Source organism: Salvelinus sp. IW2-2015, linkage group LG23 (assembly GCF_002910315.2).
Source record: "Salvelinus sp. IW2-2015 linkage group LG23, ASM291031v2, whole genome shotgun sequence".
In the NCBI taxonomy this organism is placed as follows: domain Eukaryota; kingdom Metazoa; phylum Chordata; class Actinopteri; order Salmoniformes; family Salmonidae; genus Salvelinus; species Salvelinus sp. IW2-2015.
In genome coordinates, this window is record NC_036863.1 from 37,476,271 (window position 1) to 37,500,300 (window position 24,030).

At 41.9% G+C, this 24,030-nt stretch overlaps 3 protein-coding genes across 4 annotated transcripts; 2 read left to right on the forward strand and 1 right to left on the reverse strand.

The window, feature by feature from the left end:
• Positions 1 to 440: 440 nt before the first annotated feature.
• Positions 441 to 2,741, forward strand: LOC111950235 (barrier-to-autointegration factor). The gene is made up of 3 exons (XM_023967653.2): positions 441 to 582; positions 1,347 to 1,504; positions 1,849 to 2,741. Exons 2-3 carry the CDS (start codon positions 1,379 to 1,381, stop codon positions 1,993 to 1,995), a joined length of 273 nt encoding a protein of 90 aa, XP_023823421.1. The 5' UTR covers positions 441 to 582; positions 1,347 to 1,378; the 3' UTR covers positions 1,996 to 2,741.
• Positions 2,742 to 3,575: 834 nt separating this feature from the next.
• Positions 3,576 to 21,341, reverse strand: LOC111950236 (guanine nucleotide-binding protein G(I)/G(S)/G(O) subunit gamma-3-like). Of its 2 annotated transcripts, none has more exons than XM_023967654.2 (3): positions 7,877 to 8,031; positions 4,069 to 4,168; positions 3,576 to 3,943 (listed from the first exon to the last, which is right to left on the reverse strand). In XM_023967654.2, exons 2-3 carry the CDS (start codon positions 4,165 to 4,167, stop codon positions 3,815 to 3,817), a joined length of 228 nt encoding a protein of 75 aa, XP_023823422.1. In that variant the 5' UTR covers position 4,168; positions 7,877 to 8,031; the 3' UTR covers positions 3,576 to 3,814. The 2 variants fall into 2 exon arrangements, with proteins under 2 accessions (XP_023823422.1, XP_023823423.1); XM_023967655.2 differs by lacking the exon at positions 7,877 to 8,031 and adding an exon at positions 21,261 to 21,341 and having other exon boundaries at positions 3,718 to 3,943.
• Positions 18,426 to 23,473, forward strand: LOC111950234 (seipin-like). Its single transcript, XM_023967652.2, has 9 exons — positions 18,426 to 18,736; positions 18,973 to 19,054; positions 19,204 to 19,347; positions 19,567 to 19,701; positions 21,056 to 21,153; positions 21,343 to 21,478; positions 21,615 to 21,687; positions 21,769 to 21,849; positions 22,833 to 23,473. The coding sequence occupies exons 1-9, from the start codon at positions 18,528 to 18,530 to the stop codon at positions 22,838 to 22,840; spliced, it is 966 nt and encodes a 321-aa protein (XP_023823420.1). The 5' UTR covers positions 18,426 to 18,527; the 3' UTR covers positions 22,841 to 23,473.
• The last annotated feature ends 557 nt before the right edge of the window (positions 23,474 to 24,030 follow it).

The window sequence follows — 24,030 nt, forward strand, 5'->3', positions numbered from 1 at the left end:
CACATGCACTGACTCTCTCAATTATCTAAAACCTCTCTCCAGTTGATGTCACATGTTCCCGGAATAAATTATGTCAAAGATTTTGGTAGAAATAACAAAGCATTGATTCATTATTGACAGATGCCAYTAACCAAAATCTTTATGTAAGTCACACAGACATACACACACATTCCCAATTGGGCCMCTTGCTTTGACCCTACACTGTAGTCTATGCACTTGTGAAGATCAAAGAGAATTTGRCAACACCAATCAAATATAGAGAAGATATCAACAATATGTGTATCTTTTGAAAGCTGAATATTAAACATCGAAATGCTCTTGAGATAAATTTGGAAGATGATTATTAGAAGTAGGCCTAAATTACACATGGGAAAGTGGCAAGTTCACATTTACCGAACCAGAGTTTTTGATTAAATCTGAGTSGCAAAATGAAATAACGGAAGCGGAAATAACATAACGGCGGGATAAGGAAGTGTTATCGGAATTTATGAAAACCATTTATCACACACAGCCAGTGCGGTAACTACCGTCTACTCTTCGTGGTTGGAAAGGGTCACGAAACCGCGTACGACAAGAAACAAGGTAGCTTATACACCACTTCGCGACTCGAATAGTTGTAATATTCTAAACTTCTACGCTTGCTTTAAATCTGATTGTTGGTACGGGAGACTAGCTATAATATATCCATAGAAGCAGACCGCACACGTTAGATCCGTTAGCTCAGGCTAGTTAGCTAGCACACAATCACCATTAGCAAACATTGAATAGTCATGTGAGTTTCAGTTCAATTGTCTGATCCAAACACGTTGCTACGTAGCTAGAAGCTAGTTATTTCTGACGTAGCAAGCTTTTTATCACACCCAATTGTTATGTTAGCTAGTTACACTTTTGCTTGCTAAATGGCTAACTAGTTAGCTCAGGTGAAGTTGCTGGGCGCGGAGTTTGAGAGCTCCAAAAATAGTGCTCCTACTGTGGCTATGTATATTAGCAAACTCAATGTAACTTTGCGTGTATTACACTGTGGTCCTGGTCAAGTTAGCATACAMTGAGTATTTGTTTCCCACAAAGAACATGGAAAGGTGTTGGTTTCAGTTTTGAACTTGTAAGACACTGAGGTAATGCTAGGGCACTCCCAATATGTTTTATGCAAATTGTGGCACTGCTGTTTGTCATGTTCACCCGGTATGTCCTGTTTAATATACGTTAGTTACAGCTAACAACACCATATATTGACGTAGATCAAGTGTGTGCCTCAACTGTTTAAAACCAAGAGTAGTAGATAAAAGGTGCAATAACCTCCAATTGTAGTGAATTACTTCATTTTCTATTCTGTTCCTTGTGTGAAGGTACTCTGGGTGATCACTGACAGAAAGCAGCCATGTCGTCAACATCCCAGAAACACAAAGAGTTTGTGGCAGAACCCATGGGGGAGAAGTTAGTCAATGCACTTGCTGGCATTGGAGAGGTGCTTGGCAAGAGACTGGAGGAGAAGGGCTTCGACAAGGTGATGCAGAGTTTACTTAACTTTGGAACTTTAATCAATCAATTGAATATATTTCTAAAGCTCATTTTTACATCAGCAGATGTCACAAAGTGCTTATACAGAAACCCAGCCTAAAACCCAAAGCGCAAACTATGCAGATGGGCATAGTGGCTAGGGTTAAACTCTCTAAAAAGAAAGGAACCTAGAGGAACCAGGCCCTGAGGGGTGGCCAGTCCTCTTCTGGCTGTGCCGATGGACATAAGAGATAAYGGAACTTTGTTTTGTATATTCATTTTACCTAGTGGTTAGTGTGTCATTCATGTTCTCTTTTTTCCCCCTCATTTCTCACTTGTGTACTCCCATAGGCTTACGTGGTCCTGGGTCAGTTCCTAGTGCTGAAGAAGGATGAGGAGCTATTCCGGGACTGGCTGAAAGATACATGCGGGGCCAATGTCAAACAGCAGGGCGATTGCTATGGCTGCCTGCGTGAGTGGTGTGATTCTTTCCTGTAGAGAAGCTATTTTCTCCAGTTTCAGTTTTTCCAATTTCTAAATCCCCAACATCCATTTACCTCTACTGTGGTCTCACATCAACTTACACCTCATATGGACTCTCACTGCACATGAGGAAGTTAAGCAAAGTCGGACGTCGTAACATCCAGTTATTTTTGAACTATAGTCTTATAGACTTATGAATGCTTTTAAATCAGTAAGACATACTTTGCTGCAGTCATCCATGGGGTTGTTACACCCAACTGTGTAGCTCTGTAATGCTGACCTTTTCTATGATTCAAATCTTTGGCTGCACAGAAACGTTGGGAATGAGCTCGTTTTGGTTTTCCTGCAATGTTATTTCAATTTGTTCTCTCTGTCAAAGGAAATAACTTTTATCAACACGGTCCCTTCACATAAAAGGTATAACTAATGTTTGTACTCATCTCCAACTGACTGTTTGCCCTAGCATTTATTTAAATTAACTTATAATAGGATTTTAAACCATTTGATACCACATAGCTTTAACATCTGTAGTTAAAATGTCAAGATGTTACTGTTCATTTTTACAAAAGAGTTCACAGGAAACACTAAGGTGTAATTGCTCCATGTTATCTTGTGTTTGTTTTTGTCAAAGTTGAAGAGATGCCTCAATGTTGTAATACATTTTTTTTTCGTGATCTACTTAAGAAGTTAGCTACCACAAATCACCTAATTTTCGATTTTCACACACAAAATTAAAGCCTAAAATAAACCCACGAAAAGGAGCACTGTTCCAGGAAGTTATTTCGAAGCATGCGAGTGTTGCTTGCTAACTTTTAATAGCTGAATGATGTTTTTTTCTGAAATACTGGTTCATGTTTTTGTGTTTGACTGTGAAAGCATATTAGCTTTTATATTTTTCTTTTGAAATGAACAAAACCAACTGCAAGATCTGGACAATTCTGGGTTTGTTTTGTTTTTGCCATTTTTGGGGGGGAAATAAAATCACAAATGAAATGCAAACTTGTTTTTGGTGACAGTGTTTATTTTAAACTTTGATTACCATGTCTCCTTTTATTCAGAGCTCTTTATTTTTAAGAAATATAAACAGTGAAGGTCTACATTGTAACACTGATCTGAAGAGTGATAATATTCCTAAGCAACCTTAAAGACTGGTCTCGAAATGAAGAACAATTTATGAAATGTACCTCTTAGTTAATGTTATTGTCATAAAGGCATAACTTATTTATTATTAGGCACCCACTTGACAAGTTAAACCGCTTTTATCATTTATCCAGGCTGTATCACAACCGGCTGTGATTGGGAGTCCCATAGGGCGGCGCACAATTCACCCAGCGTTGGCCGTTGTAGGCCGCCATTGTAAATARGAATTTGTTCTTAACTGACTTGCCTAGTTAAATGAAGATTCAATTACTGATCCAGTGGCACCTAAATTTCTGCAACAACGCTTAAAAAAGTGACATCCAGGACTGTCTATCGCAGACAAACTATTTAACAAAGGCTGATTAGGGCAGGCAATGGATATTTACCATGAAGTGTGTATTAAAAGTTCCAAATAATTCCAATTTGTGTTGTCACCCCTCTCCATCATCCATCTTGCCTATTGAGTTGATTTGAGAAATTAGCTATTTAATGTTGCATAATGTATTTACAGTATATCCACTTGTATGTTTTTCTTCGGTTCAAGATTCTGTTAGCTTTGTTGGTGTGTTTTAGATGTGTATTTGTTTTGAAAGGCTATCATCATGACTCCTTATATGTTAATGGTTACGTATTGTTTATGTAAATGTAAATTTTTGTCTGGACATTGTTTTTCACAACCATCCTGTGGCTTGTCTCAAAGGAGTGCACAGAAGAGCTTCTTCTCCCTGAATGGGTTCTCCGAGGTGGGCACAGGGGTGATGAGGGGGTCCTCAATGGCGTGGGTATCACAGTATGCCATCAGGTCTGCAGCCGCCTTTGATACCTGAGGGTGGCAAATAGTGGTAATCAAGACTGGAAATGAAGATGTGGTCATTCACCAAAGGCATTAAGGCACGCGCAATGTGCCCCCTCAGTTTCAATGGGCATGATGCCTCTGCCGAGGCTTACCTTGATCCTGCAAAAGCTGGCTTCAATCTTCAATTGCTCCACCAGCTTCCTGGCGTGGCCGACACTCATGGTGCTGTTCACTGGGGTGTCTCCTTTCATCCTGTCAAGAGAGCCAAGAATACATTTGGCACATGTTTGACGCAAACACATTCAATTATTTGTTTCAGAAAAAAGACCACTGACGGCTGGAAAGGCAGATGTACATCATGGTGCATCACATTAAAACATTGCACTGCATTCATTCTAGGTAGATTACATTTCTATGGATTCTTATCAGTGAAAATATATATGAATCACTGACTGCATCCAATTCCACTCCCTCCTAAATTTGACACACTTTTTTAGCTCATTTACTTCAATCTTCCTCTGCTCTCCTTCCTCCTCTGTCTATCTCCAGGGACCAATGGTGTAATTTACTACTTCCTTGCCACTCAGGGCTCCCGAGTGGCGCAGCGGTCTAAGGCACTGCATTTCACTGCTAGAGGTGTCACTACAGACCCTGGTTCGATTCCAGGCTGTATCACAGCSGGCCGTGATCGGGAGTCCCATAGGGCAGCGCACAATTGGCCCAGCATCGGGGTTAGTGGTGTGGCCGGGGTGTGGTGTGGCCGGGGTAGGCCGTCATTGTAAAATAAGAATTTGTTCTTAACTGACTTGCCTAGATAAAGGTTAAATAAAAAAATACAAATAAGCTCCCTGCCCAAGAAAAACAATATCTCATCTATATATAATAAAAATCTCTATAATACAGGGATGTTTTTATACTGGACAAAAATATAAACGCAACATGTTGGTCCCATGTTTCTCGAGCTGAAATAAAAGATCCCAGAAATTTTCCATATGCACAAAGAGATTATTTCTCTCAAATTATGTGCACAAATTTGTTTGCATCTGTTTGTGAGCATTTCTCCTTTGCTAAAATAATCCATCCACCTGACAGGTGTGGCATATCAAGAAACTGATTAAACAGCATGATCTTTTTACAGGTGCACCTTGTGCTGGGGACAATAAAAGGCTACTCTAAAATGTGCAGTTTTGTCACACAACACAATGCCACAGATGTCTCAAGTTTTGAGGSAGTGTGCAGTTGGCATGCTGACTGCAGGAATGTCCACCAGACTTGTTGCCAGAGAATTAAATGTTCATTTATCTACCATAAGCCGCCTCCAACGTCGTTTTAGAGAATTTGGCAGTATGTCCAACTGGCCTCACAACCGCAGACCGCGTGTAACCATGCCATCCCAGGACCTCCAAATCCGGCTTCTTCACTTGCGGGATTGTCTGAGACCAGCCACCCGGACAGCTGATGAAACTGAGGAGTATTTCTGTCTGTAATAAAGCCTTTTTTTGTGGGAAAACTCATTCTGATTGGCTGGGCCTGGCTATCAAGTGGATGGGCCTATGCCTTCCAAGGCCCACCCATGTCTGCGCCCCTGCCCAGTCATGTGAATCCATAGATTAGGGCTTAATGAATTTATTTCAATTGAGTGATTTCCTTATATGAACTTTAACATCCAGGACCTTTTTACTAGGCGGTGTCAGCGGAAGGCCCAAAAAATTGCAAAGACTCCAGTCGCCCAAGTCACAGACTGTTCTCTCTGCTACCGCACGGCCAGCGGTACCAGAGTGCCAAGTCTAGGTCCAAAAGGCTCCTTAACAGCTTCTACCCCCAAGAAATAAGACTGCTGAACAATTAATCAAATGACCACCCAGACTATTTACATTGACCCCCCCCCCTTGTTTTTAAACTGCTGCTACTCGCTGTTTATTATCTATGCATAGTCACGTTACCCCTACATACATGTACAAATTACCTCGACTAACTTGTACCCCCTATATAGCCTCATTATTGTTATTTTATTGTGTTAATTTTTACTTTATTTTATTTAGTAAATATTTTCGTAACTCTATTTCTTGAACTGCATTGTTGGTTAAGGGCTTGTAATTAAGCATTTCACGGAAATACTGTTATATTCGGCGCATGTGACAAATACAATTTCATTTGATTTGAACTCAGTAAAATCGTTTAAATTGTTGCATGCATCTTTACAAGCTGTAGGACAATTCATAATGTGTACATGGATGATTGGTTTAATTGTCAGTGTACAATTGATTTGCTATACAGATAGTCATCTTAAGTCGGTTAAAGATGCAATCTCAAACTTTTGTAAAATTTCAGCCAGTAGTTTTTGAAAGTGGTGCTCACGAGCCAAACATGGTCCCCGTTGTTCGTGTACTACGTCATCCAATTGTGTACTATGTCATCCATTTCGTATGATATGTTACGAATTTTGCAATTTGTATGATATCATACGAATTTAGCATTTCGTGGGATATGTTACGAATCCAATTCGTGCAATATATGTTATGATTTTGGATCCCGGAGGGCTTCTTTAATATGTGTATATGTACTGGCTGAAAGATAAGTGCTTTTTATAGAATATGTGGACAACCAAGAGTACAATACACGTATGTTCAGAGACCATGTATGATTTTCTCTACCATTACCACTCTAGCTGTAATCTTTAAATAATGTAAAATAGGGTATATTCTATTAATTTTATCATGAGTTTGTCTGTCATTATGTGTTCAAGCAGACAGCACTATGATCCCAATGGCAGGACAATCTCTAGAGCTTATAGAAAGTATAGAAACAGCCCCTTATTCTTGTTGAAAACAAATAGTTTTAGGTCAGGATGATGGGATTTTGTAGATATATTTGATATGGACAGTTATTTATGGGACCTCATTTGACGGGAACACACCAATTGAATGGCTCAAGCAGCCAAAAAACTGGGCCAAATGCACAAATGCCTCAACACAAAGATCTAGATGTATGTGAATATCATCAAATCATATCAACATCAAATATGCGAAGGATATAAGCACACCACTGCCTGGCTAATACAAATCAAGTTGAAGTGACAGTACACCACTGCCTGGTTAATACAATTCAAGTTGAAGTGACAGTACACCACTGCCTGGCTAATACAAATCAAGTTGAAGTGACAGCACACCCACTGCCTGGTTAATACAATCAAGTTGAAGTGACAGTACACCACTGCCTGGCTAATACAAATCAAGTTGAAGTGACAGTACACCACTGCCTGGTAATACAAATCAAGTTGAGTGACAGCACACCACTGCCTGGCTAATACAAATCAAGTTGAAGTGACAGAACACCCACTGCCTGGCTAATACAAATCAAGTTGGTGACAGACACACCACTGCCTGGCTAATACAAATCAAGTTGAAGTGACAGCACACCACTGCCTGGCTAATACAAATCAAGTTGAAGTGACAGTACACCACTGCCTGGTTAATACAAATCAAGTTGAAGTGACAGCACACCACTGCCTGGCTAATACAAATCAAGTTGAAGTGACAGTACACCACTGCCTGGTTAATACAAATCAAGTTGAAGTGACAGCACACACCTGCCTGGCTAATACAAATCAAGTTGAAGTGACAACACACCACTGCCTGGCTAATACAAATCAAGTTCTGAAGTGACAGCACACCACTGCCTGGCTAATACAAATCAAGTTGAAGTGACAGTACACCACTGCCTGGCTAATACAAATCAAGTTGAAGTGACAGTACACCACTGCCTGGCTAATACAAATCAAGTTGAAGTGACAGTACGCAGAGAAAGTTCAACAGGAAACAAATAATGAATGGACAAGAAGTGTGAAGAGAAATCACTAACTGGAGAAAGAGAGAGGCAAAAACACCAGTCCATTCTGGGCCTCTCCCGCTCCTCTGATTATTCCTTTCCTTCATCACCTCTTGTCATCCTCTCCCTTACCCTTGTTGTATTCCTCTTCAGGTACTTTCTCTTCCTCCACTTCTCTCTCTCCCTCTATCTGCCCGTGTTAGGGCTTTTRGTGTAGCTGAACCCCACCCCTCATGTATGCTACACCGTTCTGGTAAACCGTCCTGTACCCTGAAATTCTGTTATAATGAACATCAGACTCCTAGTACATGCATAAGAACCCCCTCTGCAGTGAGTGGAACCTTCCGGGCAAAGGGAGGAGGGCTCCATTGGAATCGATTTTCTTCTGCAAGCTGGATCATACCATCTCTACATGAAAAGAAAGGGGAATGAGGCGGATATGGAGTCTCACATACTAAATCGTTGACATAACAAAAGATGAACATGATGTTATGTCCAGGCCAAATACAATATTCACAATCATTGATATGCACTGTTAGAATTTATATTATTTATTAGTTACTCTCTACCTCTCTCTTCTGTTGCCATGGGAACTGCTGCAGTTTCTGGGCTCTTTGACTTTTACATTCTATCATCATACTGCCCTCAATGGTCTTTCCCACCTTGGCAAGAGATATTTGTAGTCCACCCTACCAACGCTGCCCATCACTTGCCCCTTCCTTTCTCCACCCTTCCTCCCTTTCCCATCACACCTCTCATGTTACAGTCTCTATCTCAATCTATTAAATTGGAGAGAATAGAAGATGTGAACAAGGACAATGGCATGGATAATATTTCTTATAATGTTGAATTCAGTTGAATTATTTTTCTATTAATGATGAACATATTAATAAGAATTTCTATGAGCTGTTAAGCATAGGCTATGGTTTTGACCACGTTATCTTACCTAATCTAATCTATTTTATCTTTCTCATTTGAAATGTCTACATCCATTCTCATACATAACAATTTTCATGGGTTACATACTGATGTGTGAAATTATATCAACTTCAACCCCCTTTGCACATGAACGAGTCGGTTTGCTCTTGAAGTTTGTCCTCTCGTCCGTATCTTATTTGCAGTTTGGCTGTAGTTTTTGCATTTTTAGAAAGTAGCTAGCTATCTACAATAAATAGAAGTGTGTATCATAAATATKATACGATGTTTAACTTTGAATAATCACAATTATGTGTATGTACATTATTTATCTATAGTGCTTGAGGTACTATAGACGAAAAGGTGACTATAAGGATGTTGCACATTTCGATGCATTCTTGCCAATCACTTGCACTTGCCTTGCGCGAGTTAGCCATTTTTCCCATGTAGCTGGCTATAACGTTAGCTTGCTACCTTTATATGTGTATTGCTATCAAGATTTTAATATGTCAACTGAATCCTAGATCATATAAAATAAATGACATTCTGTCTAAATATATGGGTAGCTACCACTGTCATTCATGATAATTTTGAAATGTTGTTATCTTTACGATAATGTTGAAGCTAGCTAGCCAGCAGCAGATGAGTCTTCTATTATAGGGGCTCTGGCCAGCAGCAGCATAGTTACACTATACATTGCATTCGGGAAAGTATTCAGACCCTTTGACTTTTTCCACATTTTGTTATGATACAGCCTTATTCTAAAAKTGATTAAATGTTTTTMCCCCCTCATCAATCTACACACATTACCCCAAAATGACAAAGTGAAAACAGGTTTTTAGAAATTTTTGCAAATGTACTGAAAATAAAAATGTATATATCACATTTACATAAGAATTCAGTCCCTTTACTCAGTACTTTGTTGAAACACCTTTGGCAACGATTACAGCATCAAGTCTTCTTGGGTATGAAGCTACAAGCTTGGCACACCTGTATTTGGAGAGTTTCTCCCATTCTTCTCTGCAGATCCTTTCAAGCTCTGTCAGGTTAGATGGGGAGCGTCGCTGCATAGCTATTTTCATGTCTCTCCAGAGATATTCGATCCGGTTCAAGTCCGGGCTCTGGCTGTGCCACTCAAGGACATTCAGAGACTTGCCCTGAAGCCACTCCTGCRTTGTCTTGGCTGTGTGCTTAGGGTCGTTTTCCTGTTGGAAGGTGAACCTTCACCCCAGTCTGAGGTCTTGAGTGCTCTGGAGCAGGTTTTCATTAAGGATCTCTCTGTACTTTGCACCGGTCATCTTTCACTCGGTCCTGACTAATCTCCCAGTCCCTGCCACTGAAAAACATCCCCACATTATGATGCTGCCACCACCATGCTTCACCGTAGGGATGGTGCCAGGTTTCCTCCAGAAGTGATGATTGGGATTCAGGCCAAAGAGTTCAATCTTAGTTTCATCAGACCAGAGAATCTTGTTTATCATTATCGGAGAGTCCTTTAGGTGCCTTTTGGCAAACTCCTAGCTGGCTGTCATGTGCCTTTTACTGAGGAGTAACTTCCGTCTGGCCACTCTACCATAAAGACTTGATTGGTGAAGCACTGCAGAGATGATTGTTCTTCTAGAAGGTTCTCCCATCTCCACAGAGGAATTCTGGAGCTCTGTCAGAGTGACCATCAGGTTCTTGGTCACCTCCCTGACCAAGGCCATTCTGCCCCGATTACTCAGTTTAGCTGGGCGGCTAGCTCTAGGAAGAGCACTGCTTTCTTGGGGACCTTCAATGCCGCAGAATTTTTTTGTACCCTTCCCCAGGTCTGTACCTCGACACAATCCTGTCTCTGAGGTCTACGGACAATTCCTTCGACCTCATGGCTTGGTTTTTGCTCTGACATGCACTGTCAACTGTGGGACCTTATAAGGACAGGTGTGTGCCTTTCCAAATCATGTCCATTCAATTGAATTTACCACATATGGAATCCAATCAAGTTGTAGAATTATCTTGAGGATGGTCAAAAAAGATGCACCTGAGCTCAATTATGAGTTTCATTGCAAAGGGTCTGAATACTTTTGTAAATAAGGCATTTCTGTTTAGTTTTTTAATACATTTTAAACATTTCAAAAAATCTTTTTTTCTTGGTCATTATGGGGTATTGTGTGTAGACTAGGGCTCAAAGATTGATGAGGGAAAAAAATCANTACATTTTAAACATTTCAAAAAATCTTTTTTTCTTGGTCATTATGGGGTATTGTGTGTAGACTAGGGCTCAAAGATTGATGAGGGAAAAAAATCAATTTCAACCATTTTAGAATTAGGCTGTAACGTAACAAGATGTGGAAAAAGTCAAGGGGTCTCAATACTTTCCGAATGCACTGTGCATACAAAAGTAAGTGGACCCCCTTCAAATTAGTGGATTTGGTGTATAAAATCGAGCACACCGCCATGCAATCTCCATAGACAAACACTGGCAAGTGACTTTCAACGTGGTACCGTCATCGGATTCCACCTTTCCAACAAGTCAGTTCATCAAATTTCTTCCCTGCTAGTGCTGCCCTGGTCAACTGTAAGTGCTGTTATTGTGAAGTAGAAATGTCTAGGAGCAACAACGGCTCAGCTCAGAAGTGGTAGGCCACACAAGCTCAGAGAACGTGAACACTGAGTGCTGAAGCACATACCACGCAAAAATTATCTCGGTTGCAACACTCACTACCTGGTTCCAAACTACCTCTGGAAGCAGCGTCAGCACAATAACTGTTTGTCAGGAGCTTCATGAAATGGGTTTCCATGGCCGAGCAGCCGCACACAAGCCTAAGATCACCATGCGCAATGCCAAGCGTTGGCTAGAGTGGTGTAAAGCTTGCCGCCATTGGACTCTGGATGCAGTGGAAACACGTTCTCTGGAACTATGAATCACGCTTCACCATCTGCCAGTCTGACGGACTAATCTGGATTTGGCAGATGCCAAGAGAACACTACCTGCCCCAATGTATAGTGCCAATTGTAAAGTTTGGTGGAGGAGGAAGAATGGTCTTGGGCTGTTTTTCATGTTTCGGACTAGGGCGCTTAGTTCCAGCGAAGGGAAATCTTAACGCTACAGCATACAATGACATTCTAGACGATTCTGTGCTTCCAACTTTATGGCAACAGTTTGGGGAAGGCCCTTTTTCTGCATAACAATGCCCCCGTGCACAAAGCAAGGTCCATATAGACATGGTTTGTTGAGATTGGTGTGGAAGAACTTGACTGGCCTGCACAGAGCCCTGACCTCAACCCCATTGAACACATTTGGGATGAATTGTAACGCCAACTGTGAGCCAGGCCTAATCGCTCAACATCAGTGCCCGACTTCACTAATGCTTTTGTGGCTGAATGGAAGCATGTCCCCAAAGCAATGTTCCAACATATAGTGGAAAGCCTTCCCAGAATAGTGGAGGCTGTTATAGCAGGAAAGGTGGGACCAACTCCATATTAATGCCCATGGTTTTGGAATGAGATTTTTCACGAGCAGGTGTCCATATACTTTTGGTCATGTAGTGTAGCTAGCTATACTTAATGTTTTGTCATTTCGATGGATTCCCTAGTCCTTTATCTTTTATATTTTCATATCTGTCTTGTGTGTGTGTATGTCTAATTGCTCTCTCACATGTCCATTGGCCGTGTAGAAAAAAGTCTTAAAACTCATTGTATGATGCACTAGAAATTATATTCCTAGAAATTCCTAAAGCAGAATGATTTATATCTTCCGAGTGATGTAGATTTGAATGGTGCTTTTGTATTCCGTATCCATCTGCATTAAAGTCTCAATGCTATTCTCTTCTATTTTACAGCTTGCTACAGAAATATTATTTAAGACCGGCCAGCACATTATCAGATTTTAAACTTGCAGTAGAGAAAGAAAAAGTAACCCTCGCAAGGCTGCCGGCCCAGATGGCATCCCTAGCCGCGTCCTCAGACCAGCTGGCTGGTGTGTTWATGGACATATTCAATCMATCCCTATCCCAGTCTGCTGTGCCTACATGCTTCAAGATGGACACCATTGTTCCTGTTCCCAAGAATGCTAAGGTAACTGAACTAAGGTAACTTTGAGAGACTAATCAAGGATCATATCACCTCCACCCTGCCTGATACCCTAGACCCACTCCAATTTGCTTACCACCCCAATAGGTCCACAGACGACGCAATCGCCATCACACTGCACACTGCCCTATCCCATCTGGACAAGAGGAATACCTATGTAAGAATGCTGTTTATTGAGTACAGCTCAGTATTTAACACCATAGTACCCTCCAAACTCATCATTAAGCTCGAGACCCTGGGTCTCGACCCCGTCCTGTGCAACTGGGTCCTGGACTTCCTGACAAGCCGCCCCCAGGTGGTGAGGGTAGGAAACAACGTCTCCACCCCGCTGATCCTCAACACTGGGGCCCCACAAGGGTGCGTTCTCAGCTCTCTCCTTTACTCCCTGTTCACCCATGACTGCGTGGTCATGCACGCCTCCAACTCAATCATCGAGTTTGCAGACGACACAACAGTGGTAGGCTTGATTACCAACAACGACGAGACAGCCTACAGGGAGGAGGTGAGGGACCTCGGAGTGTGGAAAATAACCTCTCACTCAATGTCAACAAAACAAAGGAGATGATCGTGGACTTCAGGAAACAGCAGAGGGAGCATCCCCTGATCCACATTGACGGGACAGTAGTGGAGAAGATGGAAAGTTTTAAGTTCCTCGGCGTACACATCACGGACAAACTGAAATGATGCACCCACACAGACTGCGTGGTGAAGAAGGCGCAACAGCTTTTACAGATGCACAATCGAGAGCATCCTGTCTGGCTGCATCACCGCCTGGTACGGCAACTGCTCCGCCCACAACCGCAAGGCTCTCCAGAGGGTAGTGCAGACGCACAACGCATCACCGGGGGCAAACTACCTGCCCTCCAGGACACCTACAGCACCCGATGTCACAGGAAGGCCAAAAGATCATTAAGGACAACAACCACCCGAGCCACCCGAGAACTGCCTGTTCACCCCGCTATCATCCAGAAGGTGAGGTCAGTACAGGTGCATCAAAGCTACCCATTGTCGGAACCAGAAGCACAAGCATTTCGCTACACTCACATTAACATCTGCTAACCATGTGTGTGTGACCAATAATATTTGATTTGATTTTGAGACTCTAAATTGTGCTCGGGTGCATCCTGTTTCCATTGATCATCCTTGAGATGTTTCTACAACTTGATTGGAGTCCTTCTGTGGTAAATTCAATTGATTAGATATGATTTGGAAAGACACACACCTGTCTATATAAGGTCCCACATTTGACAGTGTATGTGAAAGCAAAAACCAAGCCATGAGGTCAAAGGAATTGTACGTAAACCGAATAAGAAGAAGAAGAAACACTCTCAAACAAAGATAGAGGACATAAAGAAATATTGTAAAAAGCTTTGGAGCACCTTAAATTAAATGTTGGGCAAAAAGGAAAACTCAGCTCCATCATTCCTTGAATCAGATGGCTCATTCATCACAAAACCCACTGATATTGCCAATTACTTAAATTATTTTTTCATTGGCAAAATTAGCAAGCTTAGGCATGACATGCTTGCAACAAACACTGACACAACACGTCCAAGTTTATGAAAGACAAGCATTGTTATTTTAGAATTCCGTAAAATGAGTGTAGAATAAGTGAAAAGATTATTGTTCTCTATCAACAATGACAAGCCACCAGGGTCTGACAACTTGGATGTAAAATTACTGAGGACAATAGTGGATGATATTGCCACTCCTATTTGCCGTATATTCAATCTAAGCATACTAGAAATTGTGTGTCCTCAGGCCTGGAGGGAAGCAAAAGTAATTCCCCTGCCCAAGAATTGTAAAGCCCCCTTTACTGGCTCAAATAGCCGACCAAAAAGCCTGTTACCAACCCTTAGTAAACTTTTGGAAAAATTGTGTTTCACCAGATACAGTGCTGTTTTACTGTAAACAAATTGACAACAGATTTTCAGCACGCTTATAGGGAAGGGCATTCAACAAGCATAGCACTTACACAAATTGCTGATGATTAGCTGAGAGATATTAATGATAAAAAAGATTGTGGGAGCTGTTTTGTTAGACTTCAGTGCGGATTTTGACATTATCGATCACAGTCTGCTGATTGAAAAACGTATGTGTTATGGCTTTACACCCCCTGCTCTATAGTGGATAAAGAGTTACCTGTCTAACAGAACACAGAGAGTGTTCTTTAATGGAAGCCTCTCCAACATAATCCAGGTATAATCAGAAATTCCCCAGGGCAGCTGTCTAGGCCCCTTACTTTTTCAAACTCTACTAATGACATGCCACTGGCCTTAAGTAAAGCCAGTGTGGCTATGTATGCGGATGACTCAACACTTTACACGTCAACTACGAAAGTGAGTGAAATCACTTTTCACCCCTTTTTCTCCCCAACTCCCATACGGATTCGGGAGAGGTGAAGGTCAAGAGCCATGCGTAGTCTGAAACATGGCCCCGCCAAGCCGCACTGCTTCTTGACACACTGCTCGCTTAACCCGGAAGCCAGCCGCACCAATGTGTCGGAGGAAAATCTTACAGCTGGTGACCGAAGTCAGCGTGCATGCGCCCGGTCGCCACAAGGAGTCGCTAGAGCGCGATGGGGCAAGGACATTGCAGCTGGCCAAACCCTCCCCCAAACCAAACGACGCTGGGCCAATTGTGCGTCGCCTCATGGGTCTCCTGGTCGCGGCCGGCGGCAACACAGCCCGGGATCGAACCCGAACTGCGCGACTCGTGAGGCCCACTGCAACACTTAACAAATCAATCAATCAATCAATCAATTTTATTTTATATAGCCCTTCGTACATCAGCTAATATCTCGAAGTGCTGTACAGACACCCAGCCTAAAACCCCAAACAGCTAGTAATGCAGGTGTAGAAGCACGGTGGCTAGGAAAAACTCCCTAGAAAGGCCAAAACCTAGGAAGACACACCTAGAAGGGAACCAGGCTATGGAGGGTGGCCAGTCCTCTTCTGGCTTGTGCCGCGGTGGAGATTATAACAGAACTATGCAAGATGTTCAAAAAATGTTCATAAGTGACAAGCATGGTTCAAATAATAATCATGAATAATTTTCAGTTGGCTTTTCATAGCCGATCATCAAGAGTTGAAAAACAACAGGTCTGGGACAGGGGCGGTTCCATAACCGCAGGCAGAACAGCTGAAACTGGAATAGCAGCAAGGCCAGGCGGACTGGGGACAGCAAGGGAGTCACCACGGGCGGCAGTCCCGACGCATGGTCCTCGGGCCCAGGTCCTCCGAGAGAAAGAAAGAGAGAAGGAGAAAATTAGAGAGAGCCAAGATTTTTCAAAATGTTCATAAATGACAAGCATGGTCAAATAATAATCGAGAATAAATTTCAGTTGGCTTTTCATAGCCAATCATAAGAGTTGAAAACAGCAGGTCTGGGACAGGTAGGGGTTCCATAACCGCAGGCAGAACAGTTGAAACTGGAATAGCAGCAAGGCCAGGCGGACTGGGGACAGCAAGGAGTCACCACGGCCGGTAGTCCCGGACGTATGGTCCTAGGGCTCAGGTCCTCCGAGAGAAAGAAAGAGAGAAGGAGAAAATTAGAGAGAGCCAAGATTTTCAAAATGTTCATAAATGACAAGCATGGTCAAATAATAATCAGGAAATAAATCAGTTGGCTTCTTATAGCCGATCATTTAAGAGTTGAAAACAGCAGGTCTGGGACAGGTAGGGTTCCGTAACCACAGCAGAACCAGTTGAAAACTTGAAATGCAGCAAGGCCAGGCGGACTGGGGACAGCAAGGTGTCATCATGCCCGGTAGTCTGACGTATGGTCCTAGGGCTCAGGTTCTCAGAGAGAAAGAGGAGAACGAGAGAAATAGAGAGGAGCATACTTAAATTCACACAGGACACTGGATAAGACAGGAGAAGTACTCCAGTAACCACTGACCCTAGCCCCCCGACACAAACTACTGCAGCATAAATACTGGAGGCTGAGACAAAGAGCTGCAGTTAGTTCAAATGGGTGGCAAAGAATACATTTGCCCAAATATTTCAAAAACTAAGAGCATTGTATTTGGAACAAATCATTCACTAAACCCTAAACCTCAACTGAATCTTGTAATAAATACTGTGGAAATTGAGTAAGTTGAGGAGACTAAACTGCTTAGAGTAACCTTGGCGGATCTGGAATCAGAAATTTGAGTTCGTACTTGTAACATAGATAAATAAGGATGTGTTACTTTACATAATATGCTTATGTGAGATACTTGTCATTAGAATGTATCCCTTTGGACTATACTGTTGTCAGTTGCACTTTTCCCTTCTCAACTAGGGCTCAGTCACTTGGGGCCCAGAGAGGGGAGAGGTCAGGCTTGTCTTTTACATTTCTCTGGTAATATGCAGAATATCAGAAAGGGAGGAGTACAGAATGGAACATTGTCTTCATATGTTTTTTATTTATTTTACCGTTATTTTACCAGGTAAGTTGACTGAGAACACATTCTCATTTGCAGCAACGACCTGGGGAATAGTTACAGGGGAGAGGAGGGGGATGAATGAGCCAATTGTAAACTGGGGATTATTAGGTGACCATGATGGTTTGAGGGCCAGATTGGGAATTYAGCCAGGACACCGGGGTTAACACCCCTACTCTTACGATAAGTGCCATGGGATCTTTAATGACCTCAGAGAGTCAGGACACCCGTTTAACGTCCCATCCGAAAGACGGCACCCTACACAGGGCAGTGTCCCCAATCACTGCCCTGGGGCATTGGGATATTTTTTTTTAGACCAGAGGAAAGAGTGCCTCCTACTGGCCCTCCAACACCACTTCCAGCAGCATCTGGTCTCCCATCCAGGGACTGACCAGGACCAACCCTGCTTAGCTTCAGAAGCAAGCCAGCAGTGGTATGCAGGGTGGTATGTGAATGTATCTGTTAAACCATGTGAAGGGATGGTGTGATTAACGGGGCTCTTGGCTCCACAATGTCTGTGCGCAAGTCCCTCCCCTCAGTGAGCTTGTCCAGGAGTGGGGAGAAGAGGGGGTTTACTTGAGATGGGAGTATATAGAGTTGACAATTGACCAACTCCATATTAATGCCCATGGTTTTGGAATGAGATTTTTGACGAGCAGGTGTCCACATACTTTTGGTCATGTAGTGTAGCTAGCTATACTTAATGTTTTGTCATTTCGATGGATTCCCTAGTCCTGTATCTTTTACATTTTCATATCTGTCTTGTGTGTGTGTATGTCTAATTGCTATCTCACATGTCCATTGGCCGTGTAGAAAAAAACTCTTAAAACTCATTGTATGATGCACTAGAAATTATATTCCTAGAAATTCCTAAAGCAGAATGATTTTTATCTTCCGAGTGATGTAGATTTGAATGGTGCTTTTGTATTCCGTATCCATCTGCATTAAAGTCTCAATGCTATTCTCTTCTATTTTACAGCTTGTTACAGAAATAATATTAAAGACCTGTCAACAGCTCATTATCAGATTTTAAACTTGCAGTAGACAAAGAAAATGTAAATTAGCTAAGAAAGTAATGTCATATTAAGGGATGTGACAAATATATAGATATTATTCCGTACAGCAGTTCACTTAAATGAGCAGGCCAATGTTGGCATTGTTGAGTGGGCGTCTTCCAATGAACAGGGCGCCATAACCTTCAAAATAGAAACTAATTTTCCAAGTAAACAGAGAGAGAGAGAGAGAGAGAGAGAGAGAGAGACAGAAAGAGATAGCGAGGGGCTTTTAACAGGAGCCACAGGAATAAAAGGCAGTGAGATCTCAGCGAGTGGTGTGGAACGTCTGGAAAGAGTCAGTGCTGGGTTGGTCACCATGGGTGGTGTAACGGGACCAGTTTTCCTGTGGCTGCAAGTTGTGTTGGGGGTAACTCTCCACAGAGCCCGTCGGACTTTACTGCAGGCTGCCATCCTCTTCTGCGTTTTAGCGCTGCTGGTCTGGGTGGCCGTCTTCCTCTATGGTAGCTTCTACTACTCCTATATGCCCACCGTCAGCTTCTCTACACCAGTGCACTACCACTACAGGTACTGGGAGACATCATGGAAAGTTTGTTTGGTGCCTTTTTTTCTTCAAATTGAAGTAAAATCCAGTCTTTCTACTCCTTTCAAATAATTGCTTTTGCATTTGCATTTAGCTACACTTAACAAAATGCTCTATGCTGTTGCACAAGATTTTTATTTTGTGCTGTTAGTACCATGTCAAGGTAAAAAGCATAGGCCCATAACGTCACACCTTTTTTCCTGGCCGCTGTTTGTTCTAGTTCCGACTGTGATGCTACCAATTCAGTCCTCTGCTCTTTCCCTGTGGCTAACATCTCACTGCTGAAGAATGGCAAAGACCAGGTATGCTCTTCACACATAACCATCGTTTCCCTCACCCCGTCTATCCTGAGGTAGATGCTAATATAATTACAATATGCTAAGAAATGATCGCTGTAGTCAGGTATGCTCATTGTCTCTCACAGTATTCTATCCCTCATTGTCTTTCCTAGGTTATGATCTATGGTCAGCCATATCGAATCTCTTTAGAGCTGGAAATGCCTGAGTCGCTTGTCAACAAACAGCTTGGCATGTTCATGATTAAGATGTCTTGCTACACCAACGATGACCAGACAGTTGCAGCTGTGGTGCGCTCTGTGAGTGCTAAAGTGCCAAGTTTATTCTGTTTTGTCTCCCTACCAAACCCCACTATTGAGCCTCTCCAAGCATTTCAGAGCTAGTTTGTTCTTAGTGGAACATAACGTGTCCGTTCCTTCCGTTTCCTCCCACATAAAATATCCTCTCACACTTCACAATGTGATGTATTTGATTATTGTGGGGCCCTCTGACAGTGACTGTTTTCTTTTCTCCAACAGGCTATGCTGCACTACCGCTCTGGTCTTCTGCAGACCTTGAATACTCTACTGTTCTCTCCTCTCCTGCTGACTGGGATGACGGAGCAGAAGCAGCTCGTTGAGGTTGAGCTCTTCTCAGACTACAAGGCCAATTCTGTAAGTGCTGTTTGTGGTTGCCTGTGCATGTCAAATCTGTTTTCCTCTCCCACAGAGCTTGCACTTAGTTCACTGTGCCCTCTTACTGAATCAGATCATCATGATCTTGTGATTACCATTTGCAAGTTATCTGTATATTTATTTTTTTAGTGGGGGTGGTAGATCAGCTTTAATATTGCAGATAGATTGTGGCTCTATCAATGTAATGCTCTGCATCATCTATATTTTTTTGTAAATATATAAAATGTATATTTTTTCCTTTATTATTTTCCCCTAACCCTTCCACCCCTTCCCCAATTGGAGTTAACTAATGGACAACAACACTTAGGCTTCTACTTCCAGCTTATACATACTATATTCATTTTACGGACACAGTGTATTTTACAATAGTTCTCTTTGGTCCCATCACCATCCAGTTTAGATTTCTATTTGTCACACCCTGATCAGTTCCACCTGACCTCGTTATTGTCTCCACCCCCACCAGGTGTCACTTGTTTTCCCCAGTGTATTTATCCCTGTGTTTCCTGTTTCTCTGTGCCAGGTTGTCTTGTATGTTTCTAAGTCAACCAGCGGTTTTCCCGTTCGCCTGCTTTTTGCATTCTCCTTTTTCTGGTCTTCCTGGTTTTAACTCTTGCCTGTTTCTGGACTTTGTACCCGCCTGCCTGACCATTCTGCCTGCCTTGACCATGAGCCTGTCTACCACTCTGTACCTCCTGGACTCCGATCTGGTTTTTACCTTTGGTCGTGGACAGACAAATTCTTTTGCCTACCCCTTTGGATGAATAAACATTGTAAGACTCCAACCATCTGCCTCCTGTGTCTGCATTTGGGTCTTGCCTTGTGCCGTGATCCTATTTGTCATATGTTTTTCAACTGTGCTGTTTCACACAAGTTCTGAACCTATATACACTGTGTCCGTAAAATGTATTTTACATTAGTGATCTTGTTATTTTTAGTTCCACCCTTCATCTCCACTCAACCCATTTCATTTTTATTTGATGAAATTCGATTTTACTTGTGTGAAACCCTCCCTGACCAAGCATACTTCCCTTTCAGCAGCTTTCGCTGTTCATGTGCTTTCAATTAAACAGTACTTGGACAGACCTCATTTATTAAGGAGTCCAGACAAATACAACCTGTCGGAAATAAAATGTCCTCTCAAAGTAAGAATGAGTTTCCCATTTTATTAGACTTTTAATTGTCTTGCAAGCCAGACCACTTGGTCTTGCATTTGTTCAGTGCTGCAAGACTGGCCAACTCAGACTAGTCTTTTTAGGTAATAAGGTCAAAATATTTTTCTCTCTCTTATTATTGATCTCTGCTTCTCTCTACCTGTACATTTCTCTCGCTACAGTATCAACCCACTGTTGGCGCTGTCATTGAGATTCAGTCTCGGCGGGTGCAGGTCTATTCAGCTCAGCTCAGGATCCATGCTTTCTTCACTGGCATCAGGTAAGGTATTCCAATGTATTCCAATAGTATATAAAAAAAATCTGTTTCAAATCCAGATTATTTGAGGCCAATAAGTCAAATACATGGAATGTCATTGATGTTCTTACCTACTGTTGTATCTTCCTTTTTTGTTTTTCTCCTATTCCCCATCCTCTTCTATTCCTATATCTGAACCCTTTGTCTTAATAGATACCTCCTGTACAATTTCCCGGTGATGTCTGCAGTGATAGGTGTGGCCAGCAACTTTGCCTTCCTCAGTGTCATTGTGCTCTTTGGATACCTGCAGTTTATATGGGGGGGACTTTGGCCTCCCGAGCAGGTCAGGGTAAGATTCGGTCTCATTTTCTCTGTAATAGAACGTTCCCCATCTATGCAGTACATCTATATATCTTACATTAAAATATAACTGCTGTGAGGTGATCCTCAGTACATCAACTTTGTTTTGTTTTTCTTGTCCGTAGGTTATGATGGGAGACACGACTCGCATGCAGTGGAGAAGAGAAGAGGCTCGGAAGCGCATGTCCTTCTCACAAAGTGAGTGAGTTCTACTCTGCAACAGGCATCACGCGCATTGTGTAAAACAAACATAACATGGTTCATCTGAATGTGTTTTAGCTAAAATTCCTCAGAAAGACAATGATCATGTTGCTGAGCAGTTGGAAGAACCTAGACAAGAAGCATCAGTAATACAGAAAGGTGAGGGTGTGAATGTGTGAATAAAAGTGTATACACAAGAATATATTAAACCTACAATATGTAACTTTTTTGGCAACCCGACCAAATTTACATAGAATTGTGAGTTATAGATTTGTAATTCTCATTGAAAGCAAGTCTAAGAAGCGATAGATCTGTTCTGTGCGCAGTGGTGATTTTAAAATGTAAATCTTGGTGGGGAAAACTCCCCCCCCCCCAAATATGTGGATGCATGCCAGAAAAGCCACTGCATAACATTAGCAACATTAATTGCACTATAAGGGTGACAAACGGTGCCCACAAACTGTTAGGGCCTACATAAAGCTGTCCCAACAGCAGAGCTTTCYTTTCAGCACCATGGAGTGAATCCTTAACACCGCTACACCTGGCTATCAGTGGAGCCTTGTCTGGCAGTGACACAGATAATTCAGCCTCATTTACTGCCTTTTTAAAAAGCATAGCTGATATGGCTGACTTGCTTAAACAAATGTGCTCTACTGACATTTGAGATGTACAAACTATGGCATAAGGGAACGATGCGCGGATAAGAGACAATCCGTAATTTCAATTAAGCAAGCTAAGAATAACTTAGTCAATATAACTATTTGTTCAGCATTTTTTAAATGTACAGCGACAGAATTCAGAAMATGGGCCATTCTTACAGTATTCTCCATGTACACCAAGTCAGAACCGTAGGACAAATAAAGGGGGCATATAAGCAGACACTGAAAGCTCTTACAATATTCAACAGGCTATAGGCTACATGTGCACCACCATGTCAGAACAGAAGTCTAAGTTATGAGTGTGAAAGGGACCAAATTATTAGGGTGAGGCACATGGGCTACTAACAGCTTACTACACAACAAACATTTAGTATTACTTTCATAGCTACAGTATACATATCTCCCCGGCATATTACATAATTTATGCAGAAGCATACAAGACATTTTTGGACTCACCTTGTTGTGCTGTGCTCACTTGAACAGGAAGGTGAACTCACAGAAGTCTGAGATTTCCCAGTTCCGAGTTTCCAGTTGCTTTGGATGCGTCAGAAGTCATGCTGGATTGACAACATGGCCAATGTATTCAACCTTTTCTGGCCTATGGTATTGCATGTGAATGTTTATCCTTTAAAGCTTGGATAAGAAACCCTTAAACTCAGACATGGACCACACACCCTCTCCACTGAGTAGCAGGCTAGTGATTGCTTTGCAACGGTTGCAGTTAGCCATTGATTCCTTCCACACCACTCATTGTTGAATTTGTGATTTCCAACTTGTTGTCTAATGTTTATGTCCAATGGCCGATGAGCACCGATACATTTTATCTATAATTTTTCTTCATATGACAAGGATTGAAAAGGATTTGCCAGTATATGATCAACTTGATTCATGATGATGACTGCTAGTCTAGCTTGCTAGCTAAGATTTTTAAAGAATCAGTCCAATCAAAGCTACGGTAGATATAACGTGATTTGACGTCATTTTATCTGTAGCCAATGACCTTGAGCCTTCTTGGATGGGCACTTCTAATGTAAATATGTGGTAGCACCCAAGGAGCTTACATTTTTGAGCTATGTAGATTTTGTGATGAYGTAGTATCCCCATGAGTGACAGAACACTGAGCCAATCACGGCACAACTAGACAACATTACCAACCCCTACGCTCTGTATTTTCCCCACCACCAGAGATAGCACTGAGCTAGGCTGAAACACCTGCATTTTGGAGCTGCCTTAATCAAGAAAGGAAAAAGAGACCATGTTTGTATATGGCTTTATTAACTCATAGATTAAAACAAAAATGTTTTAACAATATTTGCAAACTGATATGTGACATGTATTGATGGCAAAACAGGCAACAAAATTATTGTTGAAAATATAATATTTTGGGATATTTCAGTGATTTAGATGGTACAATGATTCTCTACTTTCTCAATGCTTGTTTTATCACATACACTGAAATTAGGCAAACTATTAGAATTTTAGAAACCAGCAATTTTAAATAAACTGATGTTGATTCAATTTAAATCTGACTCGTCTCACAATGTGTTAGATTACTAGTTTAGCCACACGCTGTGTTGTGGGTTTGTACTTGAAGAGTAGTTGTGGATTCTGTTTATGTTTTGTGTAACATCATGCTATGAATGTTACCGTACTGTTATTATGTTCAGCACAGTTGCTGTTC